Source organism: Camelus ferus, chromosome 7 (assembly GCF_009834535.1).
Source record: "Camelus ferus isolate YT-003-E chromosome 7, BCGSAC_Cfer_1.0, whole genome shotgun sequence".
NCBI lineage: Eukaryota > Metazoa > Chordata > Mammalia > Artiodactyla > Camelidae > Camelus > Camelus ferus.
In genome coordinates, this window is record NC_045702.1 from 84,029,540 (window position 1) to 84,057,017 (window position 27,478).

At 45.3% G+C, this 27,478-nt stretch overlaps 1 protein-coding gene across 1 annotated transcript in view; it reads right to left on the reverse strand.

Annotated features, from left to right (window-relative positions):
• Positions 1–27,478, reverse strand: part of ADCY1 (adenylate cyclase 1) — a 105,179-nt gene that overhangs the window by 52,869 nt on the left and 24,832 nt on the right. Inside the window, 2 exon segments of the mRNA XM_032484354.1 lie at positions 9,409–9,520; positions 16,042–16,160. Of these exon segments, the coding sequence (XP_032340245.1) occupies positions 9,409–9,520; positions 16,042–16,160 (231 nt within the window).

Genomic DNA, 27,478 nt, shown 5'->3' on the forward strand with positions numbered 1-27,478 from the left:
CCTCCTCTGTGGACGCTCACTCTCTGGCCACGATCCCCACCCTAATCACCAGGGCAGGGGCCAGACAACAGGGGACACCCTGCAGCCCAGAGCTCTCATCATCCATACTGTCCAGCCCTACGTCTGCCTTACCCCTTCTTCCCGTGGAAACCCTGATAAAGCCCAGGCCACGCTCTCCCAGTCCCCTCTGCTCCCCTGTGGCCCTGGGAGGCCTGGCGTGACCCTTCCTCTCCAGGACTGTGAATGACAGAGTTGCCTTCTATGGCATGAGCCTCTATGTCGTCTCTTTGTCACCTGCATAAGTTAGAACCCAGCTCTGAGCAGCTCACCCGACCGAGATGTCGGCACAAAGGCACGACCCTCTGAAACAAGCTCAGAGGAAGCCTCCTGAGGAGGAGGAAGGACAGCGTACAGGAAGGATGGACGTGAACACACCCGAGTGAGCTTGGAACTGGGTAGGGAGCTCCAGCCCTCAGGCCACCTTCCAGGGTCCCTTTCAGAAGCATCCCTAATAACACAGGTAACTGAAAAGTAATGCCCTCACCAACACAGGTCATAACAGCCATCTTTCAGGAATTGAAGGTTCAACACAATGGCCAGGTCCCACGATGAAGCACATCAGCCACCCGCACTGTCCAAAATCCCATGCGTCCCTTGTACTGTGCCACGTGACAGCCACATCGGAGTGGAGGACTGACAGCAGTGTGACCCGCTCTCACTGGGAAACAGTCCTCGAGGGATTTCTGGGGTCATGACCAGAGCTAAGGACTGTGTTCTCATCTGTCTGTCACCCCTGAGAACAGGGCCACGACCAGCCCCTGGGGCCCGGCTGATAAGAAGTCCACTGGGACTCAGGCTGGTCTCTGCCGCTGACACACCGAGAACTCTCCACGCTGCTCCGCAGCCTCCTGGAACCAGCCAGAGGGAGGGCTGCTCTGTCTGGCCAGTTCCCTTGCCCGCTGAGAAAACTGACATCCAGAGAAGGGCCTCGTTTCTGACAGGTGGTGGTGGAGCAAGGCTGAGCCCAGGACAGGTGTTGTTCCATAAATTCAAAGGATGTGGCCAGTGCCCCAAATACACACGGACATCAGAGCAAACACAAATCTAAAATGGATCTAAAATGGGGGAAATGTCAAAGACCCAGTGCCTATCTGTGGCCCTCAGCCAGGGATCAGGGCAAAGAAACCATCAGCTCCTATGAAGACAAAGACAAACACACTCTGTGTTTATCTAACTGCCCGGCAGGGACCTTTTAAAGGAAGCTGTGTTTGGATCACCTGTCTGTAACTTCCAAACCTGTGCTCATGGGGTCACCACACCCTGCACCTTGGGCACTCGGACGCAAGACAGGCACACGTCTCAGGTGCTCCTCAGAATAAGATGCAAGCAGATTAGCTTGCAAATGTATCTAAAACACACGTCAATGCACAGAAGAAAAGAGGAAAAAAAAGCAATAAATTAGAAGGGAATGAGGCCATCTTAATTTTAAGCCTCCTCACAGTTACATCAACAAGAAGAGAAAAAAAATCCAAACTGAACTTCTAGAGATGAGACTGTAACATCGGGGACGAAAGCTGTGCCGGATGGAGATGTGGCAGGTTAATCGCTGCAGATGCAAAGATCAGTGAACTTGAAGGCACAGCTGTACGAACTGTCCAAAATGAAATGGAAAGAAAGACACCCGCCCACCCCACCCACAAGTAACAAAAAGATATTCATCCTGACGCAGGTGGAACTGATGTCCCTAAAGGAGGAGGGGGAGGGGCAGAAAAAGTATCTGTTAAAGGGTAATTGAGGGGTTTCCCCCCAAATACTGTGAAACTATAAGCCTACAGATGCATGAAGCTCACTAACCTGCAAGCACAAGACACATGAAGAAAACCACAGCAAGGCACATCAAAATCAAACTGCTTAAAACCAGCGACCAAGACACAATCTTAAAAGAACACAGAAAAAAGACATATTTCATACAGAGGAACAAAGCTGACAGGAGACTGCTCACTGACTATCATGTGAGAAACAATATAGCAGCATCTTTAAAGTTCTAGGGGGAGAATCTGGGCACCTAGGATTTTATATCCAGCAGAAAGAAATTCAAAAAGAAAAATAAAGGCAATATAAAGGGTTCTTTCAGAAATATAAAAGCTGAAAGAATTCATCACCAGCAGACCCACACAGTAAGAGACTTTAGAGGAAATTATTTAGACAGAAAAAAAAAAAACATGGAACTATGCCACATATAGACTACCCTGAATAAAGAACGAATGAAGACACACAGAAATGGAAGCCCTAGGAGTAGGTATGTAGTAGACAAGAACAAATCTGACTCCATATTAGATCTGTTCCTTTGGCTTTAACCCTGTGCCCTGTTTCCTAGGTTTAGTCTTGCTTGTTCTGTGCCTTTGGTAAAACAATGTTGCCTTTAGCCTGAAATAGACAGGAGAGCCTGTTCTGAAGGCTCTGACCTTTAAGGATATTAACGCTTTTCCATTCATATAAAGATAACAAGTTGCAGAATAGGAAATAACATTTGTTTTGTTGGAGGTTTTACAGGGACACCCTGACCTGACCGAGGTGGACGGCTGCAAGAACAAAGAATTCCAAGAAGAATTCCTGCACCAAGAAGTCTGCAACAACCAACCACACCCCCTCCCCTTTTTAGTACAAAAGGAGCCTGAATTATGACTTGGGGAAGATGGTTCTCCAGGACATCAGTCGGCCATCTCCTTGGTCTGCCAGACTTCCCAAATAAAGTGGTTATTCCTTGCCCCAACACCTCCTCTCCCAATTTATTGGCCTGTCGTGCAGCAAGCAGAACAACTTTAGACTTCATAACAGGTATGAAAGACTTATTTCAATCTCTTTAAAAGGGAACTGGTTGTGTAAACAAACATAGTAATATTGTAGAATGGAGTTCCTAACAAGAAAAAGTGAAATGTACAGCAAGAAGTTCACAAATGCCAAAAAGGAAGTAACAAACACATGTCACGTGACATGCCTTCAGATACTGTAGGTGATGTGCGAGGTATAATAAACCCCATGAAGAAGATGGTTGTAAATTAAAGATATCCCTCCCAGACACCAAGGCAACCACTAAAACGACAAAACAGTTATAACCAATAAGCCAACAAAGGAAGTAAAAATGGAGTCATAGAACACAGTGGACATTAAAAGTATCAGAAACAAAAACAAGCAAAACAAAGAATGGGCAGGACAAACCAAAAGCAAAAAGCAAGATGAGAGACTTAAACCTGACCACAGCAGCAGTACAGATACTCTAAACGTTCCCAATTAAAATCAGAGGTTGTCAGATTAAATTAAAAAAAGGAAAATCTGGCACTTTAAACACTTTAAAAAGCACAAAAAAAAATAAAAGTATAGAAAATGATACACCTTCTGACAGTAATCAAAGGAAAGTTGGAGTAGCTGCATTAACATCAATGAAAAGTAGATTACCAGGATAAAGAGGGTCATTTCTTAGTGATAAGAGTTAATTCATCAAGTGGACTTTACAATCCTACATGTTTACAAATTGAGTAACAGAGCTTGAGAGTACGTGAAGCAAAACCTGATAGAACTGGAAGGAGAAACAGGAAAATTTATAACTATGTCGGAGAGCTCACTACCCCCTCTCTGTAACTGAACACGTAGCCAGGGTATCAGTAAAGATATAAAAGCCATGAAGAGCCCTATCAACCAACTGGCCTAATTTTATTTACAGAGCATCCAGAACACAAGGATTCTACAAAAGCAGGATACACATTATTTTTAAGTGTCTATAGGTCCTTTACCAAAGTAGATCATATCCTGGGGCATAAATTGAAGGGGATTCAAATTTTAAAAGTATGTTCTCTAACCACAATAAAATTAAATTTGAAGTTAAACACAGAAACATCTTTGCAAAACCCTTAGAAAAATAAGCAAACAACGACAAAATCCTCATAATCCACGGGTCTAAAAAAGTCAAAAGAAAAATTATAAAGTATTTAGAACTGAGTAAAAATAGAAACACAACATATCAGAAATTTGGGATACTGCTAACGCAGTACTCCAGGGGAATTTCACAGTGCTAAGCACTTACACCAGCAGAGACAAAAAGATTGAAAATCAGTGACCTCAGCTTTTACCTTAAGAAACTACAGAAAGAGCTAATCAAAACCAAAATTAGCAGAAGACACTAAACACTAAAAATCAGAAAGGATATTAATAAAACAGAAATAGAGAAATATATTTATTTGCTCAAAAGCAAATTCTTTAAAAAAAAAAAAAACTCAACAAAATTGATAAACCTTTAGCCAGAATGATGAGGAAAGAAAAGAAGACACAAATGACCCAAAGCAGGAATGGGAGAGGTGCCATCATCACAGATTCTACAAATATTAAAAGGATAACAAAGCAATAATGGGAACAACTTTGTTCTAGTAATTTTTACAACTTAGATTAAATGGACAGATTCCTTAAAGATTAAAAAACACCAACTACATTCAAGAGAAAATTAAGTAACCTGACTAGCTCTATTTAAAGTAATTGAATTTTGTTTTAAAAACTTCCACAAAGAAAACTCCATGCACCAATGAATTCTATCACACATTTAGGAAAGAAAGAATACCAGTTCTACACAAACTCTTCCCAGAAAATTGAACAGGAGGAAATAATCCCAAACTCTTGTATAAGATCAGCTTTACTATAATACCATATAAAGACAACATAAGAAAAGAAAGCCACAGACTTATCCTTCAGACCTAAATGGAAAAAACCTATACAAAACTTTAGCACACATAGTACACACTAACATACATATATGCACAGAAGCACACTCATACCCATGTGCACACACACACACCTAACACATCTTCTACTCCACTCAACCCACCATGAGGCTCCAATGTGTGCAGCACCTGTTCTCTGGAGGCATGCACTTCTCTTGATGAAAGTATTTAATCCAGCGTCCCAAACGCTAGTACATGTCCTGGTGAACGAGCAAAGTAGTGAATAAGAAGGGAAATCTCTTACGCGCCAGCAAACTGAACAACCTAGAAGAAATAAATCAATTCCTAGAAACATACAACCTACCAAGGTTAAGTCAGGAAAAAATAGAAAAATCTGAACAAAACTACTAGGAGGAAGGAGATTGAATCAGTAATTGAAAACCTCCCAACACAGAAAAGCCCAGGACCCGATGGTTTCACAGGTAAATTCTACCAAACACACACAGAATAATTCATACCAATTCTTCTCAAACTCTTCCAAAAAGTAGAAGAGAAGGGAACCATTCCAAACCCATTTTATAAGACTAGCATTGCCCTGATATGAAACCAGACAAGGACGTCTCAGGAGAAGAAAATTACAGGCCAGTAGCCTGATGAACACAAATTCAAAAATCCTCACCAAAAAATCTGCAAACCGAATTTAGCAATGCATTAAAAGGGTCACACAGCATTATTCCAGGGATGCAAGGATGGTTCAACATGCACAAATCAATGTGATCAGCCTCATTAATAAAATGAAGAATAAAAATCATACAATCATCTCAACAGATATAGAACACGCATTTGATAAAATTCAATATCCTTTCAGAAGTAAAACTCTCAACAAAGCAGGGATAAAGGGAACAGACCTCAACACAGTAAAGGCCATGACAGTCCTATGGCTAACATCATACTCAACAGTGAAAAGATGAGAGCTTTTCCTCTAAGATCAGGAAACAAGACAAGGATGCCCACTCTTGGCACTTTTATTTAACACAGTTTTGAAGTCCTAGCCAGAACAATTAGGCAAGGAAAAGAAAAAGACTTCCAAATAGGAAAAAAGGAAACTATCTCTATTTGCAAACGACATGATATTATATATTGAAAAGCCTAAAGATGCCATCAAAAAACTGTTAGAACTAATAAAAGAATTCAATGAAGTTGCAGGATACAAAATCAATATACAGAAATCTGTCTCATTTCTATATACTAACAATGAACTATCAGAAAGCACAATTAAGAAAACAATCCCAAACCTAAGGAGTAGGGATATCTGCAAATGATGTGACTGACACAGGCTTCATTTCCAGAATATACCAACAGCTCATACAACTCAATAACAAAAAACAAACAACCCAATCCGAAAATGGGCAGAAGACCTAAACAAACATTTCTCCCGTGAAGACGTACAAGTGGCCAACAGCCACATGAAAAAAATGCTCAATAACACTAATTTCCAGAGAAATGCAAATCAAAACTACAATGAGGTATCACCTCACACCAGTCAGAATGGCCATCATTCAGAAGTCCACAAATGATACATGCTGGAGAGGCTATGGAGAAAAGGGAGCCCTCCTACACGGCTGGTGGGAATGCAGTTTGATCCAGCCATTATGGAAAACAGTATGGAGATTCCTTAAAAAACTGAAAATAGACTTACGCTATGATCCAGCAATCCCATTCTTGGGCATTTATCTGAAGAGAACTCTAATTCAAAAAGATACCTGCACTTCAATGTTCACAGCAGCACTATTTACAATAGCTAAGACATGGAAACAACCTAAATGTCCTCTGACAGATGCCTGGATAAAGAAGCTGTGGTATATTTATACAATGGAATACTACTCAGCCATAAAAAAGAATGAAACAATGCCATTTGCAGCAACATGGATGGACCTGGAGATCATCATTTTAAGGGAAGTAAGCCAGAAAGAGAAAGAAAAATACCATATGATATAACTTATATGTGGAATCTAAAAAATCAAAAACAAAAATGAACTTATTTACAAAACAGAAAGAGACTCACAGACGTAGAAAACAAACTTATGGATACCAGTGCAGGAAGGGAGGCAGGGTGAAGGGATAAATTGGAAGTTTCAAGATTTGCAGATACTAACACTATGTATAAAGTACGTAAACAACAAGGTCCTACTTTATAGCATAGGGAACTTTATTTGAGATCTTATAATAGCCTGAAAGGAATATATATGTGTGTGTCTAACTGAATCACTATGCTGTACATCAGAAATTAACGTAACATTGTAAACCGACTATACTTCAATAAAAAGAAAGAAAGAACTCGCATTTACAACTGCATCAAAAAGAATAAAATACCTACAAATAAATTTAACAACAACAACAAAAAGGCAAATCTTAAGATTTCAGGAGACACATGGAATACGGAGACATTTAGAGGGAACGTGTGATGTCCCCACATGTGGACCCCTTGCCACGTGCACCCTGGGTGGTGGTGCAGATGGAAAGGGGCAGTGGATGTCACAGGTGGGACATGGGCTGAAGAGGCCCCACCAGGGCCAGGGTGAGGGCACAGGCCTCGAGCTCGAGGTGACACACAGCAGCTGCTTTAAAATGGAAGAAACTGGCAAAGTGACAGATGGAGTTGTACTCTAAGGTGGTAAAGAAGGAAGAGGACAGGACAGGGAGCCTCCAGGTCACACATTTCATCCTGAGAACAAAGGCCCAGACAGAGCCTCCCCCGGGGGCAGCATCTCCACCCGTGCCCTCCCACCCAGCTCAGGGAGGCCCATCTCTCCAGCCCTCGCACGGGGCGGGCCCCGCGTCTGCTCTGACAGGAGGCAGCACGAGAGGGCCGGCTGGCGGAATGCCTGCCTCTAGGAGCTCTGCATCCATAAAAGAAGAGAGTGATCAGTGGACTGCATAAAAACGAAACTCTGCCCTTCACACAGCACTGTTACAAAAATGAACAAACAGGCCAGATCAGGGAGAAAATATCTGCAAATCAGGCATCTAACAAAGGATGAGCAGAAAATCTATAAAGACTCCCTGTGCCTTCCTCGGGGGCAGGGGAGAAGTGCCACCGCGAGAGACCTGGAGCGGGGGGTGTCCCAGGGACAGCGGAGGGGCAGGCTGGCAGCACCACTTACCGGGGAGTCACTGACTTGGCCCTGACACTTGGCCCTGACCCCTGGGGGGCCACGATGCTGACCTCAACTGCTGGGAGGACAAGCGGACGACGGGGCAAAGAGCTCAGGCCCTCCTGTGCACATGCTCAGAGAAGAGGCCCTGGTGGGCCGAGTGGCACCCTGGTCCAGAAGCTTCCTGGTGGAGGGGAGGAAGGAGCGGGCCCGGGAAAGCGGTGGGGCAGCAGCAAGAGCCCTCGGCCGCCAGTCACCACCCCTCAGCTGGACAAGACACACATCCTGACCCAAATGCAGAAGGTCCTGGAGGCCCCAAGTGACAGCCAGGGGCACATGGGGCACAGGCCATGCTCACGCCCTTCCTTCTCCTCTAGGCTTCTCCAAACCCACCGGCATCCCCGTCCGTGGGGAGGACGACAGGGAGGTGGCATTTCTTTGCGCCAACCACAGCCTCGCTCCTGGGAACAAGCACAGTGGCCGCCTGGACCAAGGCTGCCAGGAAATCTCGGATGGGCAGCTCCATGCCCAGCATGACAACATTACGGCCAGTGTGACCCCTGCCTGCTCTGCCTGCAGGTCAAGGGCAAAGGCTGTGCCCTGGTGTTCTGTGCCCTGCACAGGGGTTGGCCCGAGTCTGTGGCCCACTGAACCCACCATGCAGCCCTGCGCACGCACGCACGCGCACACACACACGCGCGCACACACACACACACACAATGTCCCTCACGACTCCTGGCCGCTGCGTAAGCCAGGCCCGGCCAGGGTCCTCTCCTCACCCTGTTCAAGAGGAGATGTTAACACTTTCTCATAGACCTTTAACTGTCACCTCCTCTGAGATGGATTCTGACTTTGGCAGAAGTTGCTGCCACCTCCCCCTTTCACAACCCCGACTCGGGGCCCCTCTACGTCCACCTCGAGCAAGGCTGGATGGGCAAGTGAACTTTCCACGTGCTTATGTCCCCAGGTCCTTGCAGGACACAAGCGGGTGCTGGGGTCCAAGGAAACCCAGGCCGTCAGTGGCCCACGTGCTGCAAGCGGAGGCTGGACTTAGATGTGACCTGTCCCAGGTTGGCCTGCAAAACCCAGAGCTCAGCTCGCAGTGAGCGAGGTGACCAGGCACCGTGAGATGTCACCAACTGGCCCCCAGCAGGGAAGTTTCAAGTCCAGGCAGAGAATGGCAGAGCAGGCCTGCTCCGCAGGGCCCCCCGCCAAGGCCAGCCCAGGTGACATCTGCCAGGGGGCAGAAGGTGGGGGGTGGCCGGCTGGCAGAGCCACACCCTCTCAAAGCCCCGCAACACAGCCAGAGCCTCCTCCTGCCTGTGGCCCTTTAAGCATCTTCCCCTCTGCAAATGCAGCACTCAGGTCCGAGGGAAGGAGCCAATGAGCAGTGAGGCTGAAACAGTGGTGACTTACAGCCAGGCTGGTAAGCACCGCGTCCCAACCACCCTGGGTCACATCTCCGACACGGGGATCCACCTGGCCCATCGTCACCCCAGGAGTCACTCAAATTACACCCAAACAAAAGCAGCGGCTGCGCTTACCGTGGCCAGTTCGTCAAACTTGCCGAAGAGCTCGTTGAGGAGTTTCACCAGCTCCTGGGCTGTGCACTGCGACGCCAGGCCCGTGAAGCCCACGATGTCTGCAAAGAGGATGCTGCAAGACAGAGGGGTGCAGGCTGCCCTCCTCCACGGATGGACAGGCTCCGCCACCTAGACAGACGCTTACCCTCACACAGCACCTTGAACTAGAGCTCCCGGCTTATTCCTCCAAGCAGGCTGGCAATGAAGGCTCTGCTGTTCACATCTCACAGGTGAGAGGACTGAGGCTGGGAGAGGCCAGGGGACTCTTCACAGTCACAGAGGGAGGAACTGCTGGAGCCACTCAGATCTCCTGCTGACCCCACCCAGGACACAGGGGAGCAGCTCAAAGGCCACTAGACCTGCCCCTTCCTGGGCTGTCCCTGTGGCGGGACCGTGGCTGCGGGCACGTGAGCAGAAGTGATGTGCTCTTAAGGGAGCAGCAGCCTCCGCAGCCTCCCTCCCTCCCACGGCTGACGCAGGCACTGTCAGCCTCACGGTGGCTTACTGTGCTGCGCGGAGGGCCACCCGGGCCCGCTACAGGGGTGGGGGGCACATTCTCTTACACGCTGGGCCTCCGCTTCCTACAGAACCCAGGTCAGTCTAAACAACACAGTGTCCACCCGCGGCGCACAGCTGTCTTCCCGGATGCTGCGAAGGATGTAAATGCCTTAAATAGCGAAATAGCACGGAGGACCCAGGCAGCACAGAGAACCTGCAGAATCACGGACAGCCTCCCCGAGCCGTACGTTCGGGAGGAGCCAGGCTTCCTGACGAGCCCTCCAAGCGTCCGAGCCCCGAAACGTGTGACGGATGAGTGAGATGTGACCAGGGGCCTCTCTCGGGGGGAGGCACTCCAGGGAACCCACGAGGGAGAGGCCACGGGGCTTGAACACGGAGACACCGGACCAGCGCCAGGCGCCACCTCCGGACCTCTCATCCCAGGGGACAGTGAGCCCCTCACTCTTGAAGACACTGCACAGCCAACTTTTGTCACCTGCAGCCTAAAGCGTCCTCAGCTGTGAGACCTGGGAGGTCACACACAGGGGTACGTGAAGGGGTCTGACAGTGACTTGGAAATATAGAAGTTCGATTTTTGGACACAATTGTGTTCATACCTTGATTCCTGATGTCAGATCTGAATTCAGTTCTGCATTTTTAACAATACTTCATGCCAGACAGTGGGGACCCCTGTCACAAGCAGTAAGTGGGGACCATGTCATGGGCAGAAAGCGGGAGCCCACATCTCAGAGGGGCTTCTCCCTCACCCCACCACGTCTGCCATGCCCTGCCCATGAGCAGAGAGCCCCTGGGGCTCACCCCACCACGAGTCTCATATCCTTTTGTCATCCCCTAACTGTGGGACAGCATCCCCCACCGAGACTCAGGGCACGTAAGGACGCAGACTCCAACCTGTACATCCCACAGCACCAAACACAGAGCAAAGGGGATGTGTACTTTTGCTATGAAATGGATGAATGGGTGGGTAAAAAAACTGGGTGTCTAGGCTATGGAAGTGTCACTGATACTGGGAAGCTGGGAGACGGAGCTGGCTGCAAGAGTGTGCGGGGAGACAGACAGCACAGGTTTTCTCCCCTCTCTTTTGGTATAAAATTCAGGCTCATTTACACCTTTGAGGGGCCACCATTTTCTCCTTCTCTACTCTATAAGTAACCATGCGTTCACATGCCTTTCTGCACCCACTGTCTTCTCAGCCTCTGCTCAGTCATGGAGTTTCACAAACACTGACTGAGCACTGCCAACCCCCATGCTAGGAAAGCCCCCCAGCGCTGGCCCTGTCTGTCCTCCTCAGCCTCCCGCTGAAGCACCCTGACATCCTCCATGCACACAGGCAAGCACGTGTGCAGGACCTCTTACACACCAGGTCCCTGTCCTCAGGAGCTCAACATCCGGAGAAGAAGGCTCAGAGCAGGGAGGGATGGAGCACAGGGAAGCAATGATACGGGAAGCCCAGATTTCTGCAGGAAGGCACAACACCCACTTGGCTGATGCAGCCAGGCTGGAGCAGGGTCTGGAGCCCACCCAGGCATTTATCCAGACCAACAAGTAAAGAAGGAAGGAGAGAAAGAGCGAAGAAGAAAGGAAGAGGGGTTGATTCAGAAGTGCAAATAGCACGTGGGAAACTAAGATGAGTGTGAAACCATATAATGACTTATAAAAAGCTGAGAGATCCAGAGTGGTTGAAACACGGGTCCAAGTAATACGCAGCAGGGCACAGTCTCCAGGATGAGAGGTTCCTGAGTGTCAGCCCAGGAAAGGCAGGAGGGGAACAGCGGTGAGAGCCTGGACTCCAGTCGGACTGTCCGGCTCCACCATGTACAGCAACAGGACCTACGAGCAACTTAGCCAACACTTTCACGTGTCAGTCCTTCCATCTGCAAAATGGGAACAAGACTGGAGTCCATCTCATAGGTTGTGAGGGGTAAATGGATTAACAAAGCACTTAGAATAATACCCTGGACCAAGTAAGAGCGCAACAATTGCTTCTTTATAGTAACTAGTAAGTGCTCTAATGCAACAAATATTTACTGAAGGATATCTGTGCTAGGCAGTGCTCCAGGTGCTTGGGTCTTTAGCAGTGAAGGAAAGAGTCAAACATCACTGCCCTCCAGAAGCTTCCATTCTAGTCAGGGGAGGTATTTCAAAGGTGACATGTGTAACTATGGAGAAAAATGAAACAATGACGATCAGTATGGAGCCATGAGCAATGTTAACTAGGACAGGTTAGGGGACACTTGAGCCCCGAAGAGGGGGGAAGCCATGAAGACACTGGGAAAAAGAGGTTCTAGGCGGAGGGAACAGCTGCGATTTTGGCTGGATACAATTCTTGTCTTTTTAGTTCAGCCTTTGAACATGCCAACCCGTTGCCTTGTGGCCTCCATAATTTCTGATGACACATATCCTAAAACCTTTATTAAGGTCCCCTTCTGTGTAACAAGTTACTTCCCTCTTCCTGCTTTCGAGATTCTCTCCTTGTCTTTGGCTCTTGAGAGTTTGAATTTGCTGTGTCTAGGTGCGGATCTTTTTGAGTTTATCCTAATTGAGATTCTTTGATATGTAGGTTAGTGTCTTTCATCAAATTTGGGCTATTTTTAGCCATTGCTTTTTCAAATACTTCTTCTGTCCCTTTTTCTCTTTCCTCTTTTCTGAGATTCTCATGATGAATGTGTTGCTATTTTTGATGGTATGCCTCAAGCCTCTGAGGCTCTGTTCCTCTATCTTCGTTCTTTTTTCATTCTGTTCTTCAGATTGGATAAACTAATTGAACTATCTTGAAATTCACTGATTCTTTCTTCAGCCTCAAATCTGCTGTTAAGCCCCCAGGTGAATTTTTCATTTTAGTTATTTTATTCTTCAAATTTGGAATTTCTATTGGGTTGGATTTTTGTGGAGGGAGTGAGGCTTGCTTGCTTGCCTATTTTTATTTATTTATTTATTTATTTATTTATTTATTTATTTATTTAAATGGTGGCACTGAGGATTCAGCCCAGAACCCTGTGCATGTTAAGCATGCACTGTGCTACTGAGCTACATCCTCCACCATCCAGATTTGTTTATTTTTAAAAATAATTTCTATCTCTTTATTGGTATTCTTTATTTGATAAGAAATTATCCTGATACTTTCCTTTAGCTTTTTTGACATAGTTTGTTCTTTGAGTGTATTTAAAATAGCTGATTTTAAAGGTTTTATCAAATAAGTTCAATGTCTGGGCTTCCTCTGGGTTAGCTTCTATTCACTGCTTTTTTTTTCATTCCTGTGTAAGCCATGCATTCGTGTTTTCTGCATGTCTCATATTTTTTATTAAAAACTGGATAACATAATGTGGCAACTCTGAAAATGATTCCCCTACCCCATCTCAGGGTTTGTCGTTTGTTTGCTGCCGTTGCTGTTTATTTTGTTTTTTATTTAGTGACTTTTCTGAACTAATTCTGTAAATTCTGTATTCCTTGCTACGTGAAGCAACTAAAGTGTCTGCTTTGTGATCTTAGTGGTCAGCTAATGACTACACAGAAGTCTCCTTAGATGGCTGGGGCCAATGAGTCTCTCAGTCTTTGACAACATGGTGTGTGTGCATGTTGGAGCATGATGTCAGCACTCAGCCAGGAAGATTGCAACTCTGCCTTAGCCTTCACTTCCTGCTTGCTTACACCCTCAAGGTCAGGCAGAGGTGGGAACTAAGGGCCTTCTCAGGTCTTTCCTGAGCATGCAAACATCCCTACACTCGTACATGGTCTCCTGATTCCCAGAAATATTCCCTTTCAAAGCCCCTGATGGACATCTTCCTGTTTTCCCTTTATGGTTTTTGATTACCTTGCTATTGGCCTTCTCTGTTATACTGGCCTTCTCTGTTATCATTGCCTAAGGTAGCTATGATATTAAACAATTGACACTGATTGTTTTCAACAAATGTCCAGGCAAAGGCTGTACATACTGAATGTCAGTCAGCTCAGATAAAGATAAGCCCATCAGTGGTGTTTTCCAGTGAATTTCCAGACGGTCAAATAATGGTAATTCTCTGAATGGGGTTTTGAAAGACTGCCAGCCAAGTTCTGCCCCTGCCAGTCGCTGCCGGGCTACAAGTTTTCATCATGATGGCAGCTGTTGGCTTTCAAAACTTTTGTGAATTGGGAGATGGGAGGGTGGAATAGAGAAAGTTAAAATTGCACCAAGCTCACTGTTCTTACCAAGATTTTGCTGTCTTTAACTTGAAGAAGCTTTCCCGGATTCCTGCTAGACTTTGGTTAATTTGCAATGTTCTAACAATGTTGACTCAGACCATTTTCTCCAACGTTGTCATTGCTTCTATGGAGGAGAGGGTTCTCATGGTGTTCCACCATTCCCAATGGCATCAGCCGCTGTGAGTTGTGAATGGCACACTGAGCTTGGATGTAACAAGGATAGTAGAGAGGGCACTGAGATGTTTGTATCGGGGCTGTAGAAAGATGTCTCTGAACCCTGTTAGAGGGTGGCCAGTGGGGCTAGTGTGCAGCTGGCATCATCTGTGACAGGGAGTCTCAGCTTCCTCTCCCATCTCAGGGCTGGCATGCCTGCATCCAGCATACTGGTCCACCAGGGGACATGGATGGAAAATTTCCAGCAGCAAAGGGAATTCATGAGTCACCACATCTGTATTTGTTGTCAACAGGTAGAGGAGAGGGAGGGAAAGGCACTTGGGTGCCCGTGCACTGTGCCCAGCTTCACCTGCAGCACCAGAAGACTCTTCATGTCTGATGCTTTCCCTGCTGTGCACAGATGCTCTGCCCTGGCAAGGTGCTCCTTGGATTGTTCGAGTGGTCTGATCTTCTCAGTCAGGGGCTGGGCCACTAAATTGTGTCCAAAGTCTAGGCAGATGTCAGAATCAGCCAATCCTAGTCTAGCTCCAACCCCATCACTTACTAGGCAGGGAGTCCTGCACACTCACTTCACTTTGCTGATCCTCAATTTCCTCACATATAAAGTGGAGGGACAGGACCCATGGATATCAGGGCTACGATGACATTGAAGAGAACCCTGTGTCCAGTGGAGAGGTGTGTCCTGCCTGGGCGTGAATGCTCGCCCCACATACGGGGCCTTAAGTCCCCTCAGCTTCGGTGTCCTCTGTAGGAGGACAGCACTGGTCCTCACTGAGAGGCACAACAGTGGGAGTGAGTGCACTCAGCAGAAGCTGTTAGCCATGCTGGCCTCCACACAGGGGCACCTCGGACCTTGCTGGGGAGGGGCTGGCGGCAGCAGCCCCTAGCTCGCTTCGGATGAACAGGCACCAGCTCGCAGGGACATGGTCTGAATCTCTTGACACAAACAGAACAAGGGTGTCTTCTCCTTTTGTCCGTAGGGGCGCGATGAGCAGGGAGGCCTGACACCGACACCCAGGAAAGCCAGTAAAGAACAGCGAGAAGGGAGAAAGCTTCAGACCTTCAAACCTCATCTCCTACCTGAGTGACACTTACGGTAAAGTATTACCCCCAGACAGGCAGCGCTCAGCTATCCCGAGTACCGTAGAAGGGAATCCAAGATTTAACACAGTAAACTGCTTTTTAACAGGCCCTTTAAAAACAAACAAGCAAACCTCAGAGTGTCCAGGGAGAGGTGGCTCACTCCAAGGGCTCAGTTTCCTCACCTATACAATGGAACAACAATCCCCACCTCCTGGGGTGGCCGCGAGAGGAACAGAGTGAGAGAACACCCCACCCCAGAGCCTGGCACCAACTAGAACAATGGCTACTGACCCGACACAGGCAAATTCCCTGCCCAAAGGCCGCTGCCCAAACCCGGCTTAGGAACAGAGTTCTGACCCTCTTTAACCAACGCAGGAAGTAAAAGGTGCAGAATGAGAAAACGGGAGAGAACAGCTGTGGAATGAAGGCAACACACCGCTCCCCTGCTGGGCAAGTGTTCACCTGGGCTCCTGACCCACACCCACTCCCTCCTTCCCTCAAACTAGGACCCTCTGCTTACCTCCACCCCCACCTCCTATCTCTGCCATCACCTCCACCTCCTCCCTCACCCCTTCCCTCCCTCCCCTCCCACCTCGGCTCCCCAGGCCCACTGCAGGGCCAGGCCAGCGCCAGCCCTACCTCACGTTGTCATGCCGCTGGATGTAAATCTTGTGGAAAATCCTCTCCGGGGGCTTTAGGAAGTCCTCCTTCATCTCCATGGCAACGTTCCGCGGCAGGAGGCTCATGAGCAGCCGCTCCTGGACAGGAGAGACGGGCCCACGTGACACGGCAGCTCCCCTCCCTGCTTCCTCTACGCTCCCACCCCAGTGAGGTGGGTGCCGGGGAGCTGCCCTCCACGAGCATGTGGTCCAGTCCTACAGACCCTGCCCGGCCCCAGAGCCTGGGTGGGCAGTGCCCAGGCCTGGGCTGTCACTGCACGGGGAACTGGCTCCCAGAGCGCTGGGCAAGCACCAGCATCACCTCCGGAACACCTGACCCAAGCGGGCTTTCGTCAGGCGATGCGATGGTGGTTCAATACTGAAATACCAATCAGTGTTATACAGCATAGCCCACAGGATACAAATTAAAATCACATAGCAATTAATACTGAAAAATAATTTGACAAAACTCAACATCCATTCATGATGAAAAGTATCAGAAAAACAGGAAGAGAGGGGAACATCTTCATCTTGATCAAGAACATCCAGAAAAAACAGCTAACATCCATTTAGGGTATAACGTTGAACACTGTCAAGAACAAGGCAAGGAAGCCCACTCTCATCACTTCTATTCAGCTTGGCATGAGGTCCATCCACTCAGTGCCACAGACAAGAAAAGGAACTAAAAGGCACACAGATTAGAAAGGAAGATATTATACTGTACTTATTTGCCAGTGACATGATGGTCCACATAAGAAACACAAAGGACTCTAAAAAACCAAGATAAAATAAAACAGTATCCAAAAAACAAAAAATTTCTAGAATGATAACTGAGTTCAGAAGGTTATAGGACACAAGAACAACACACAATAATCAGCTGTATTTCTACAAACTAGCAATGGACACACAGACATGGGTATTAAAAATATGATATCATTTACTATCACTCAAAATCAAATATTCAGGCATATTCTATCAAGATATGTAGAGGACCGGCATGCTGAGAACTATGAAACACTAATTAAAGAGCCCAAAGAAGAGCTAAATAAATGGAGAGACATACAACTTTCATTGATTCAAAGATAATATAGTAAAATGTCAATTCTCCCCAAATTGATAGACAGGCTTAGCACAAACCCTACCAAAATCTCTATAAATTCTTTGATAGACATAGGCCAGATTATTCTGAAACTTACACAGAAAGGGAAAGAAACAATAATAATTAAAATAATTTTGAGAATGAACCACAAAATGCGGGGACTCATGCTACCAGATTTCAAGATTTTTGGTATGGCCACAATAATCAGGGTTATGGAAGGATAAACACATAGGACAATGGAACAGAACACAGAACTCATAAATAAACTCACACAAACATGCCCAACTGGTTTTTGACAAAGTGATGAAAGCAATTCAATAAAGGAGATAACAGTGTTTTCAACAAAAGGTGTGGGAGCAAGTAAACGTCCATAGGCAAAAAAAAAAGAAAAGAAAAGAAAAGAAAAGAAAAGAAACCTTGACTTAAACCTCACACTTCATGCAAAATATTAATTCAAAATATATCATCTATTTAAATGTAAATAATAAAAGTTAAAACTTAGAAAACCCATTAGAGAAATCTTTAAGATCTAAGCCAAGCAAAGAGTCCTTAGACTTGACACAGAAAGCACAATCAATAAAAGGGAATGCTGATAAACTAAACTTCAACAAAATGAAAAACAATCGATCTTTGAGGACCTTGTTAAGAGGATGAAAAGACTCTAAGACTGGGAGGAAATGCTTGCCAACCACATATCCAACAGAGAACTAGTATCTAGAATGTATAAAGAATTCTCAAAGCTTAAAAGTAGAAGATAGATGATAGACAGATGGAGTAGACAGACAGACAGAGAAACAGACAGAAAGACAGATAGACCGACAGATAGATAAAATCATATTCACAGTAGCCCCAAACTAGAAACAATCAAGATGTCCTTCAAGAAGTGAGCAGTTAAGCAAACGGCGGTCCATCCGCACCACTCGGCAATGAAAGGCCTATTGATGCAGCAACAAGCTAGATCAACCGTCGAGGATAAGACCGAGTGAAAATAGTCAGTCCCCTGCCCCCACACACAGTGTATGATTGCACTTACAGGACATTTCTAAGATGACAGATTTATAAAAATGGAGAATAGATTAGTAGTTGCCAGGGCTTAAAACTGGAGGCTGGAGGAGGGAAGTGGGTGGGGCTACTTAAGGGCGACGTGACGGATCCCCGTGGTGATGGAAGGCCCCGTATCTTGGCCGTACCACCGTCAGCATCCCGGTGTGACGGTGCGTGACAGCTGTACGAGATGTTGCCGTTGGGGAAATGGGGTAAGGGGTACACAGGGTCTCTATTATTTTTCACAACTACGTGTGAATCTACAATTAATTCAAAATTTAAAGTTTAATTAAGAAAAAATATGGAATGTAAAATGGTGGAGCCTCTTTCAGAACAGTCTGGCAGTTCCTCGAAATGCTAAACATAGTTACCATGTGACCCAGCGATTCCACTCCTAGGTATCCGTCCAAGAGAAATGACAACGTCTGTCTACACAAACATGCGCACAGGAACGTTCACAGCTGCATTACTCCTAACAGTCAAAGAGTAGGAACCACCCAGCTGTCCATCAGGATAAATGGACACAGTGTGGTCCATCCACACAGCAGAACACCACTCAGCCATGTAACAAGGAATGAAGCACTGATGCTACAACACGAATAGCAACGTGAGAACATTATGCAAAATGAAAGAAGCCAGACACAAAAGACCACATACTGTATGATTCCATTTATATGAAACGTCCTGAGCAGGCAAACCCACAGAGACGGAACATAAATTACTGGGGTCTAGGTCTGGGAGGAGGAAGTGACTGTTAATGGGTACAGGTCTCTTCTTGGGGTGATGAAAATACTAAAAACTTAGATTATCGTAATGGTTACACATTCTAAATACGGGGAAAAAACATCTAGCTGCTTTGAACTTTAAATCGAGCTTAACAGTATGTAAACTATAGATCAAAAAAGCTCTTTCTAAATTACAAAATAAATAACAACTATAGCAGATTGGAAAGGGGCTGTGAATCGCCAGAGCGCTTTAAAAAAATCCATCCTGTATCACTCAAATGGAAGTTTGCTTCCTCTTGATAAATTTTCTCGTGCGATGGGAAATCAGAATTGTCCCATTTACCTTGTTATGATGACAAACTGAGGACGTGCTTTGTAAACAACTGTACGTAATTTTGGAATTATGAATTAATAACGGCACTTGAGGAACGGCAGGGCCTTTGCAGTGGCGGCCTCTGCTGATGCTGAGCTCAAGGGTGGGCTCCTGAAGCCCAGGCTTCCTGGCTGGGCTCAGCAGTGGCAGGAGAGGAGGGCCCCCCACCTCAGGAGTTAAGGGGTGACCATCACAGCCCTCTCACTCCCTTCCCTGTGCTCTCCAGCTCCGCCAGACTCCAATGTCAGGGTTACGGCCCAGTGGGGAGCTGTGAGCAGCTGAGGCCCTCAGGTAGTCTCTGCCCCTCAGTGGAGCAGACTTTCCACCTCCAGCCTGATCCTCTCCAAGCTGAAGGAAGACAGAGCTACAGCTTACCAACATGCCTGTCCTGTCTGGAAAACAATGCTGTGACTTCCCCCACCCATCTGCTGCCTGAATGTCATCTACTGCTCCCCATCTCCCACCCTCTACCCAGCAAACTCCTACACATCCTCCAAAGCCCCAACCAAATATACTTTCTCTGGCATCCATTCCCAATGTACCTTCCCTCCACGTAGCATGCCCCTTGGACGCCACTATTCTCCAGTTGGGCCTCTCCATGGGGGCTAACTGCTGCCTTCTGTCTCCCATCCAGTTACATCAACTTTTACAGGTTCCCTCTGTCCTGGGATCTCCAGAGCCATGTGCCAAGCATTCAGACGGATGACCACCCCTCAGAGAATTCCAGCTGGGCCTCTCCAAATGCACTCCAGCATCAAGAGGCAAAGGGCCTCGGGGCTGACACTACTCACAAGTGTAGGACTTGGGGGACGGGGGCTGCTCCCAGCACGTCCACCTGACCTGCACTTCTGACAGCCTGGAATCCTAGCTCCATCCTCCACGATCATGTGCAAGGTTATCCTGCACTCACAGAAGGAGTTTCTGTCCTATGGATGATCAGATCGGAATGTTTCCCTTACAAATTTAGAACCACTGGGGCCTGGTGATTACTTTTTGGCAAGCTTTCCATTCCCGAGCAGTCAGTTGTTTTAATGATCATAAGATGTTCCAGGCTTTCTTTTTCTTCTAGAACCAGTTTCAAAACCTGGGAATTTGTCCATTTTGTCTAAGTTTTCAAATATTCTGGCAAAAAAAAAAAACTCTTAATATTTCCCTCTCGTCTATTTTTAACCTAGCTTTATCCGGGAAGCCACGTGCTTTCCCACCCCTAATCATCTCAGTTGTGTCTGCTCTTTCTTCTTGGTCAGGCTCCCTAAGGCTGTCCTATTTCAAAGAACCAACTTTTGACATTTTTGTTCTGAAACTGAAAGACTCCGGTTAAAAGGCACCTCACGGCCCTTTGGAATATTTCAACCTGGGTACCTACAAACCCCAAACCTCTGTGTGAGCCTTTTTTAATGGCCGAGGAGATGTGAGACTATAAAGGAAGAAAGTGGGCCAAGGCTGGTTTGGGGTCGGGGGTGGATTCTTGGCTTTGGCCTCTGCTTCCTCTCTCTGCCACCAACTACATGGTCACTCACCGTATGATCCCTCCCACATCATTTAAATTCTCAGAGCCAGCCCCAGTTCTGATTTATAAAGTGGAGCAAAGCTCTTACATGCTTAACTAGGATGCAGAGGCCTGAAATCAGTTTTAAAGACCTAAGAACCCAGAAAGAATACGTGCAGATCAAGCATGTTGATCTGCTCTGCCAAGCCCCTGCGGGACAGGACAGAGCCGGGCAGCCCTGCACAGGGGCCACTGTCTTGTTCTGATTTTGGTGGGATGAGGGGTCACTTCAGCACATCTGAGTCCCTCTCAAAGGAGTCAGCCTTGGGGACACTGATGACTCAGGTAGCTTTTTCGAAGTAGAGCAGACAACCTTCCAGAAGTAGAGTGTGCCAAGGAAGCAGAGACGGCCCGCTGTCCGTCCTGTCCCAGCCCCTCTGGCTCCGCAGGCTGCCCTGAGGAGGACAGAATGATTCTAATATTCCCACTCGTGAAAACACTGGAGGAGGAGACCTTGTTCTTGGAGACTGGTCTGGGGAGACCATGCCTGTCTTCATCGGTAGGGAGCAAGGTGAGAGATCAATAAAAGCTTCTGTAACCAAAACAGTTGTGATTTCTTTTAAAATAACAACTGCAGGGCTGTTAATTCCAAATAATATGGGAGGGGAGGGGATGCCCCGATCACTGGAGCAATTATCACCTTCTTCACAGGGTTGCCACAAAATCAGTGATTACACGCACAGAATTCCCACAGGTCCCTCCCGGCAGTGGGCGGGTGAGGGATAAAAGCTCACCGTGGCATCCTTGCTTAAGACAGTCAGAGGCTGAGCTCCTGCTTAAAGAAACCAGTCCTTCCTCTCTGACTTAGTCCTGGGGAAGAAGTTTCAGCCAGCGAGATGCGTTCTCAGCACGGCCAGGTGAGGCTGAGGAACAGAAGGGTCCTGCCACGGTCCCCGCTCTAAAGAGTCTCGCGGTTTGTCAATTAACAACCATCTATTGTGGATTTCCAGTCAAGACAGCAGAGTGGTAGGAACACCTGCCTCTTCTCATGAACACAACAAAACCATGACTGACTGCTGGACAGACATAGATAAAAAAAGACTGGAACCTACCGAAAAAGATCTTCAACTGGAGACGTAAAGAGGGAACCACAGTGGGAAGGCAGGAAGGGTGCACTGATAATATAATCGGGTCTCATACCTCCAAGGTGGGCGACCCACAAGCTGGAGAATAATTACATTGTAGAGGTTCAACCATAGGAGTGAGAGTTCTGAGCCCCAGGTCAGGCTCCCCAGCCTGGGGGTCCGGCATCGGGAGTAGGAGCCCCCAGAGCATTTGGCTTTGAAGGCCAGCGGGGCTTAATTGCAGGAGCTCCACAGGACTGGGGGAAACAGAGACTTGCTCTTAAAGAGCACACAGTCTCACTTGCACCAGGACCAAGGGCGGAAGTAGTGATTTCACAGGAGCCTGGGCCAGACCTGGCTGCTGGTCTTGGACGATCTCCTGGGGGGGGGGGGGGGGTACTGGGGGGGGGTGTGGTGGTTGTGGCTCACCTGGAGACACAAAAGCTGGCGGTAAATAGTCAGTATTTATCACCCACATACATTTTCCTGGAAGATGAGATCTTGCATGGGTCGTTAGCACCAAGACCTGGCCCCACCCAACAGCCTGTAAGCTTAAGTACTGGGATGCCTCAGGCCACACAGCTAACCTGGTGGGAACACAGCCCCAGTTATCACCAGACAGGATGCCCCTAGACATGACCTTGCCCACCAGAGGGCCAAGACCCAGCTCTACCCGCCAGTGGATAGGCACCAACCCCTCCTGCCAGGAAACCTGCACAGCCCTCTAGTTCAGCTTCACCCACCAGGGGGCAGACACCAGAAGCGAGAAAGCAACATTCCTACAGCCTGTGGGATGAGTCCACAAAGTGAAGCCAGACTCTACCCTGGGACCAGTAGCCTGACCCTTGGGTGACGAGAGAGAAGTGCACTGCTGGGACCCACAGGACATCACCTACAGGGGGCCACTTCTCCAAGGTCAAGAAATGTAACTACCCCATCACATAATAAAAGTACAAATAGAAATTCAGACAAAATGAGGTGGCCGATGAGCTAGATAAAATCCCACAAGAACAACTAAGCAATGAGGAGATAGGCAATCTACCCGAGAAAGAGTTCAGAGTAACGATTGTGAAGATCAGAGAACTCAGGAGGAGAATGGATGCACAGAGCAAGAAGTTCCAAGTTTTTAGCAAAGAGTTAGAAAATACAAAGAATGACTAAACAGATTTGATGAACACAATAACTGCGGTGACAGCACACTAGAAGGAACCAAGAATAGACTAAATAAGGCAGAAGAATGGATCAGTGAGCTAGAAGACAGAGTAGTGGAAATCACTTCCACAGACAGAAAAAAAGACAAAAGAATGAAAAGAAATGACGATAGCTTAAGAGACCTCTGAAACAACACGAAGCCAACTAGTATCTGCATCACAGGGGTCTCAGAAAAAGACAAGAGAGAGAAAGGACCTGAGGAGAATATTTCAAGAGATAATAGCTGAAAACTTCCTAATTTGGGGAAGGAAACAGTCGCCAAAGTCAAGGAAGCACAGAGAGTCCCATACAGAATTAGCCCAAAGAGAAACACACCAACGCATATAGTAATTAAGTCAACACAAATTAAAGATAAGGAGAAAATATTAAAAGTAGCAAGAGAAAAGCAACAAATGACATACAAGGGAACTCCCATAAGGTTATCGGTGGATTTTTCAGCAGAAGCTCTGCAGGCCAGAAGGGAGTGGCACGATGTATTTAAAGTGATGAAAGGGCAAAACCTACAACCAAGAATGCTCTATCCCTCAAGGCTCTTGTTCAGATTGATGGAGAAATCAAAAGCTTCACAGATGAGCACAAGCTAAAAGAATTCAGCACCACCAAACCAGCTTTACAACAAATGTTAATAAAGGAAGTTCTCTAGGTAGAAGGTCAAGGCCACAAATAGAAACAAGAAAATTATGAAATGGGAAAGCTCACCAGAAAAGGCAAACAAACAATAAAGGTAGAGAACCATCCATACATCAACTAATAGGGAAGTTAAAAGACAAAAGGAGTAAAATCACCTGTATCCACAAGAAGTAGTTAAATGATACACAAAATGATTAAATATAAAATATGATGCTACAGCCAGTAACCCGAGGGGAGGAGACTATGAATGTAGGTATCCAAAATGTATTAGAAATGAAAAGATAAATAATTCAAAACAATTATGTGTGTGTGTGTGTGTGTGTGATTCCATACAAAAACCTCATGGTAACCACAAACCAAAAATCTGTAACAGATACACAAACAAAAAAGGAAGAGGAATCCGAACATAATGCTAAGAAAGTCATCAAATTACAAGAGAACAAAAGAAGAAAGGAGGAAAAAGACCTACAAAAACAAATCCAAAACAATTAAGAAATTGGCAATAAGAACATAACCTATTGATAATTACCTTAAATGTAAATGGATTAAACACTCCAATCAAAAGACACAGAATAGCTGAATGGATACAAAAACAAGACCTGTTTATACACTGTCTTCAAGAGACCCAGTTCAGAGCTAAAGACACACACACAAAGTGAAGGGATGGAAAAAGGTATTGCAAGTAAATGGAAACCAAAAAAATAAGCTGAAGTAGCAATACTTACATCAGACAAAATAGGCTTTAAAATAAAGCCTGTTACAAGAGACAAAGAGGGACACTATATACTGATCAAGGGATGAATTCAAGAAGAATATATAGCAGTTGTAAATACATATGCAACACAGGAGCACTTCAGTGTATAAGGCAACTGTTATCAGTCATGAAAGGGGAAATCAACAGTAACACAATAATAGTGGGGGACCTTAACACCTCACTTACATCAATGAATGGATCATCCAGACAGAAAAATCAGTAAGGAAATACAGGCCTTAAATGACACATTAGACCAGATGGGCTTAACTGGTATCTACAGAGCATTCCATCCAAAAGCAGAAGAACACACATTTTTCTTAAACGCACATGGAACTTTCACTAGGATAGATCATATGCTGGGCCAGAATGCAAGCCTTGGTAAACTTAAGAAAACTGAAATCATATGAAGCATCTTTTCTGACCACAACACTAGGAGATTAGAAATCAACTGCAAGGAAAAACTGAAACAAAACAAAACACTAACAAAACCCATGGAATGCAGCAAAATCAGTTCTAAGAGGAAAGTTAATAGCAATACAAGCTTACTTCAGGGAACAAGAAGAATCTCATATAAACAACCTAACATTACATCTAAAGTAACTAGAAAAAGAAAAAACAAAACCCAAAGTTAGTAGAAGGAAAGAAATGATAAAGATCAGACCAGAATTAATGAAATAGACTAAAGAAGCAATAGAAGAGATCAATGAAACTAAACGTAGGTTATTTGAAAAGATATGAAAAGATAAACAAAATTAATAAAACTTCAGCCAGACTCATCAAGCAAAAAGGGAGAGGGCACAGATCAATAAAATCAGAAATTAAAAAGAAGTTACAACTGACACCACAGAAATGCAAAGGCCGTTTGCAACTATATGCCAATAAAATGGATGACCTGGAAGAAATGGACACATTCTTAGAAAGCTACAATCTCCCAAGCCTGAACCAGGAAGAAACAGAAAATATAAACAGACCAAAAACCAGTACTGAAATTGAATCAGTAATTTTAAAATTCCCCAAAATTAAAGTCCAGGAACAGATGGCTTCACAAGTAAATTCTACCAAACATTTTGAGAAGAGTTAACACCTATCCTTCTGAAACTTTCCCAAAAAATTGCAGAGAAAGGAACACTTCCAAACACATTCTATAAAGCCACCATCACCCTGATACCAAAACCAGACAGATCACTAAAAAAGAAAATTACAGGCCAGTATCACTGATGAACATAGATGCAGAACTCCTCAATAAAATACTAGCAAACAGACTCCAACAGTACATGAAAAGGATCATACACCACGATCAAGTGGGATTTATTCCAGGAATGCAAGGGCTTTTCAATATCCACAAATCAATCAGTGTGATACACCACAGTAACAAATTGAAGAATAAAAATCACATGATCATCTCAATAGATGCAGGAAAAGCTTTTTGACAAAATTCAACATTCATTTATGATAAAAACTCTTCAGAAAGTGGGCATAGAGGGAACAAAACTCAACATAATAAAGTCATATATGACACACCCACAGCTAACAACAAACTCAATGAAGAAAAACTGAAAGTACTTCCTCTAAGATCAGGAACAAGACAAGGATGCCCTCTCTTGCCACTTCTATTCAACATAGTTCTGGAATTCCTAGCCATAGCAATTGGAAAACAAAAAGAAATAAAAGGAATCCAAACTGGAAAAGAAGCAGTAAAACTGTCACTGTTTGCAGACGACATGATATTTACATGGAAAATCCTAAAAATGCTCGGAAAACTACTAGAGCTCGTCAATGAATCTGGTTAAGTTGCAGGATACAAAATTAACACGGAGAAATCTGCTGCATTTGTATACACTAACAACAAAGTATCAGAAAGCAAAATTAAGGAAGAAATTTCATTTACCATCTCATCAAAAAGAACAAAATACCTAGGAATATGGAGGCAAAAGTCCTGTACTCCAAAAACTGTAACACACTGATGAAAGAAACTGAAGACAACACAAACAGATGGGAAGATATAACATGTTCTTCAATTGGAAGAATCATCAATATTGTTAAAATGGCCTTAGTACCCAAAGCAATCTACCAATTCAATGTAATCCCTATCAAATTACCCATGGCATTCTTCATAGAACTGGAAAAAAATTGTTAAATTTATATGGAAACACAACAGACCCCAAAGAGCCAAAACAATCTGGAGAAAAAAGAACAGAGCTGAATGAATCAGGCTCCCTAACTTCAGACTATATTACAAAGTTACAGTGATCAAAACAGTGTGGCACTGGCACAAAAACAAACATACGGGTCAATGGAACAGGATACAGAGCCCAGAAATAAACCTGCACACTTATGGTCAATTAATCTACAGTGAAGGGGGCAAAAATATATAATGGAGAAAATACGGTCTATTCAAAGAGTCGTGCTAAGAAAACTGGACAGCTACACGTAAACGAATGAAACTAGAACATTCTCTAACATCGTATTAAAAAAAAAAACACCTTAAAATGAATTAAAGACCTAAATGTAAGATGGGATATTATAAAACTCTTAGAGGACAACATAGGCAGAACACTCCTTGACATAAATCACAGCAATAGATTTTTTGGATCCATCTCCTAGAGTAATGGAAATAAAAACAAAAATAAACAAATGGGACCTCATTAAACATAAGAGCTTTTGCACAAGAAAGGAAACCACAAACAAAATGAAAAGACCATCAACAGAATGGGACAAAATATTTGCAAATGATGCAACTGACAAGGGGTTAAATTCCAAAATGTACAAGCAGCTTACACAGGTCAGGTCAATAACAACAACCAAAAGCAAACAAACAAACCAAAAAAAAAACCAATCCAAAAATGGGCAGAAGTAGGAGATAAAAAAAAAAAAAAAAAAAAAAGGAAAAAGAAATTGATGTGGGATCTGTCCCACCGGGAGGGAGCAGTAAAGGAGGAAAAGTGCCCTCACCCTGAGAAGTCCCCT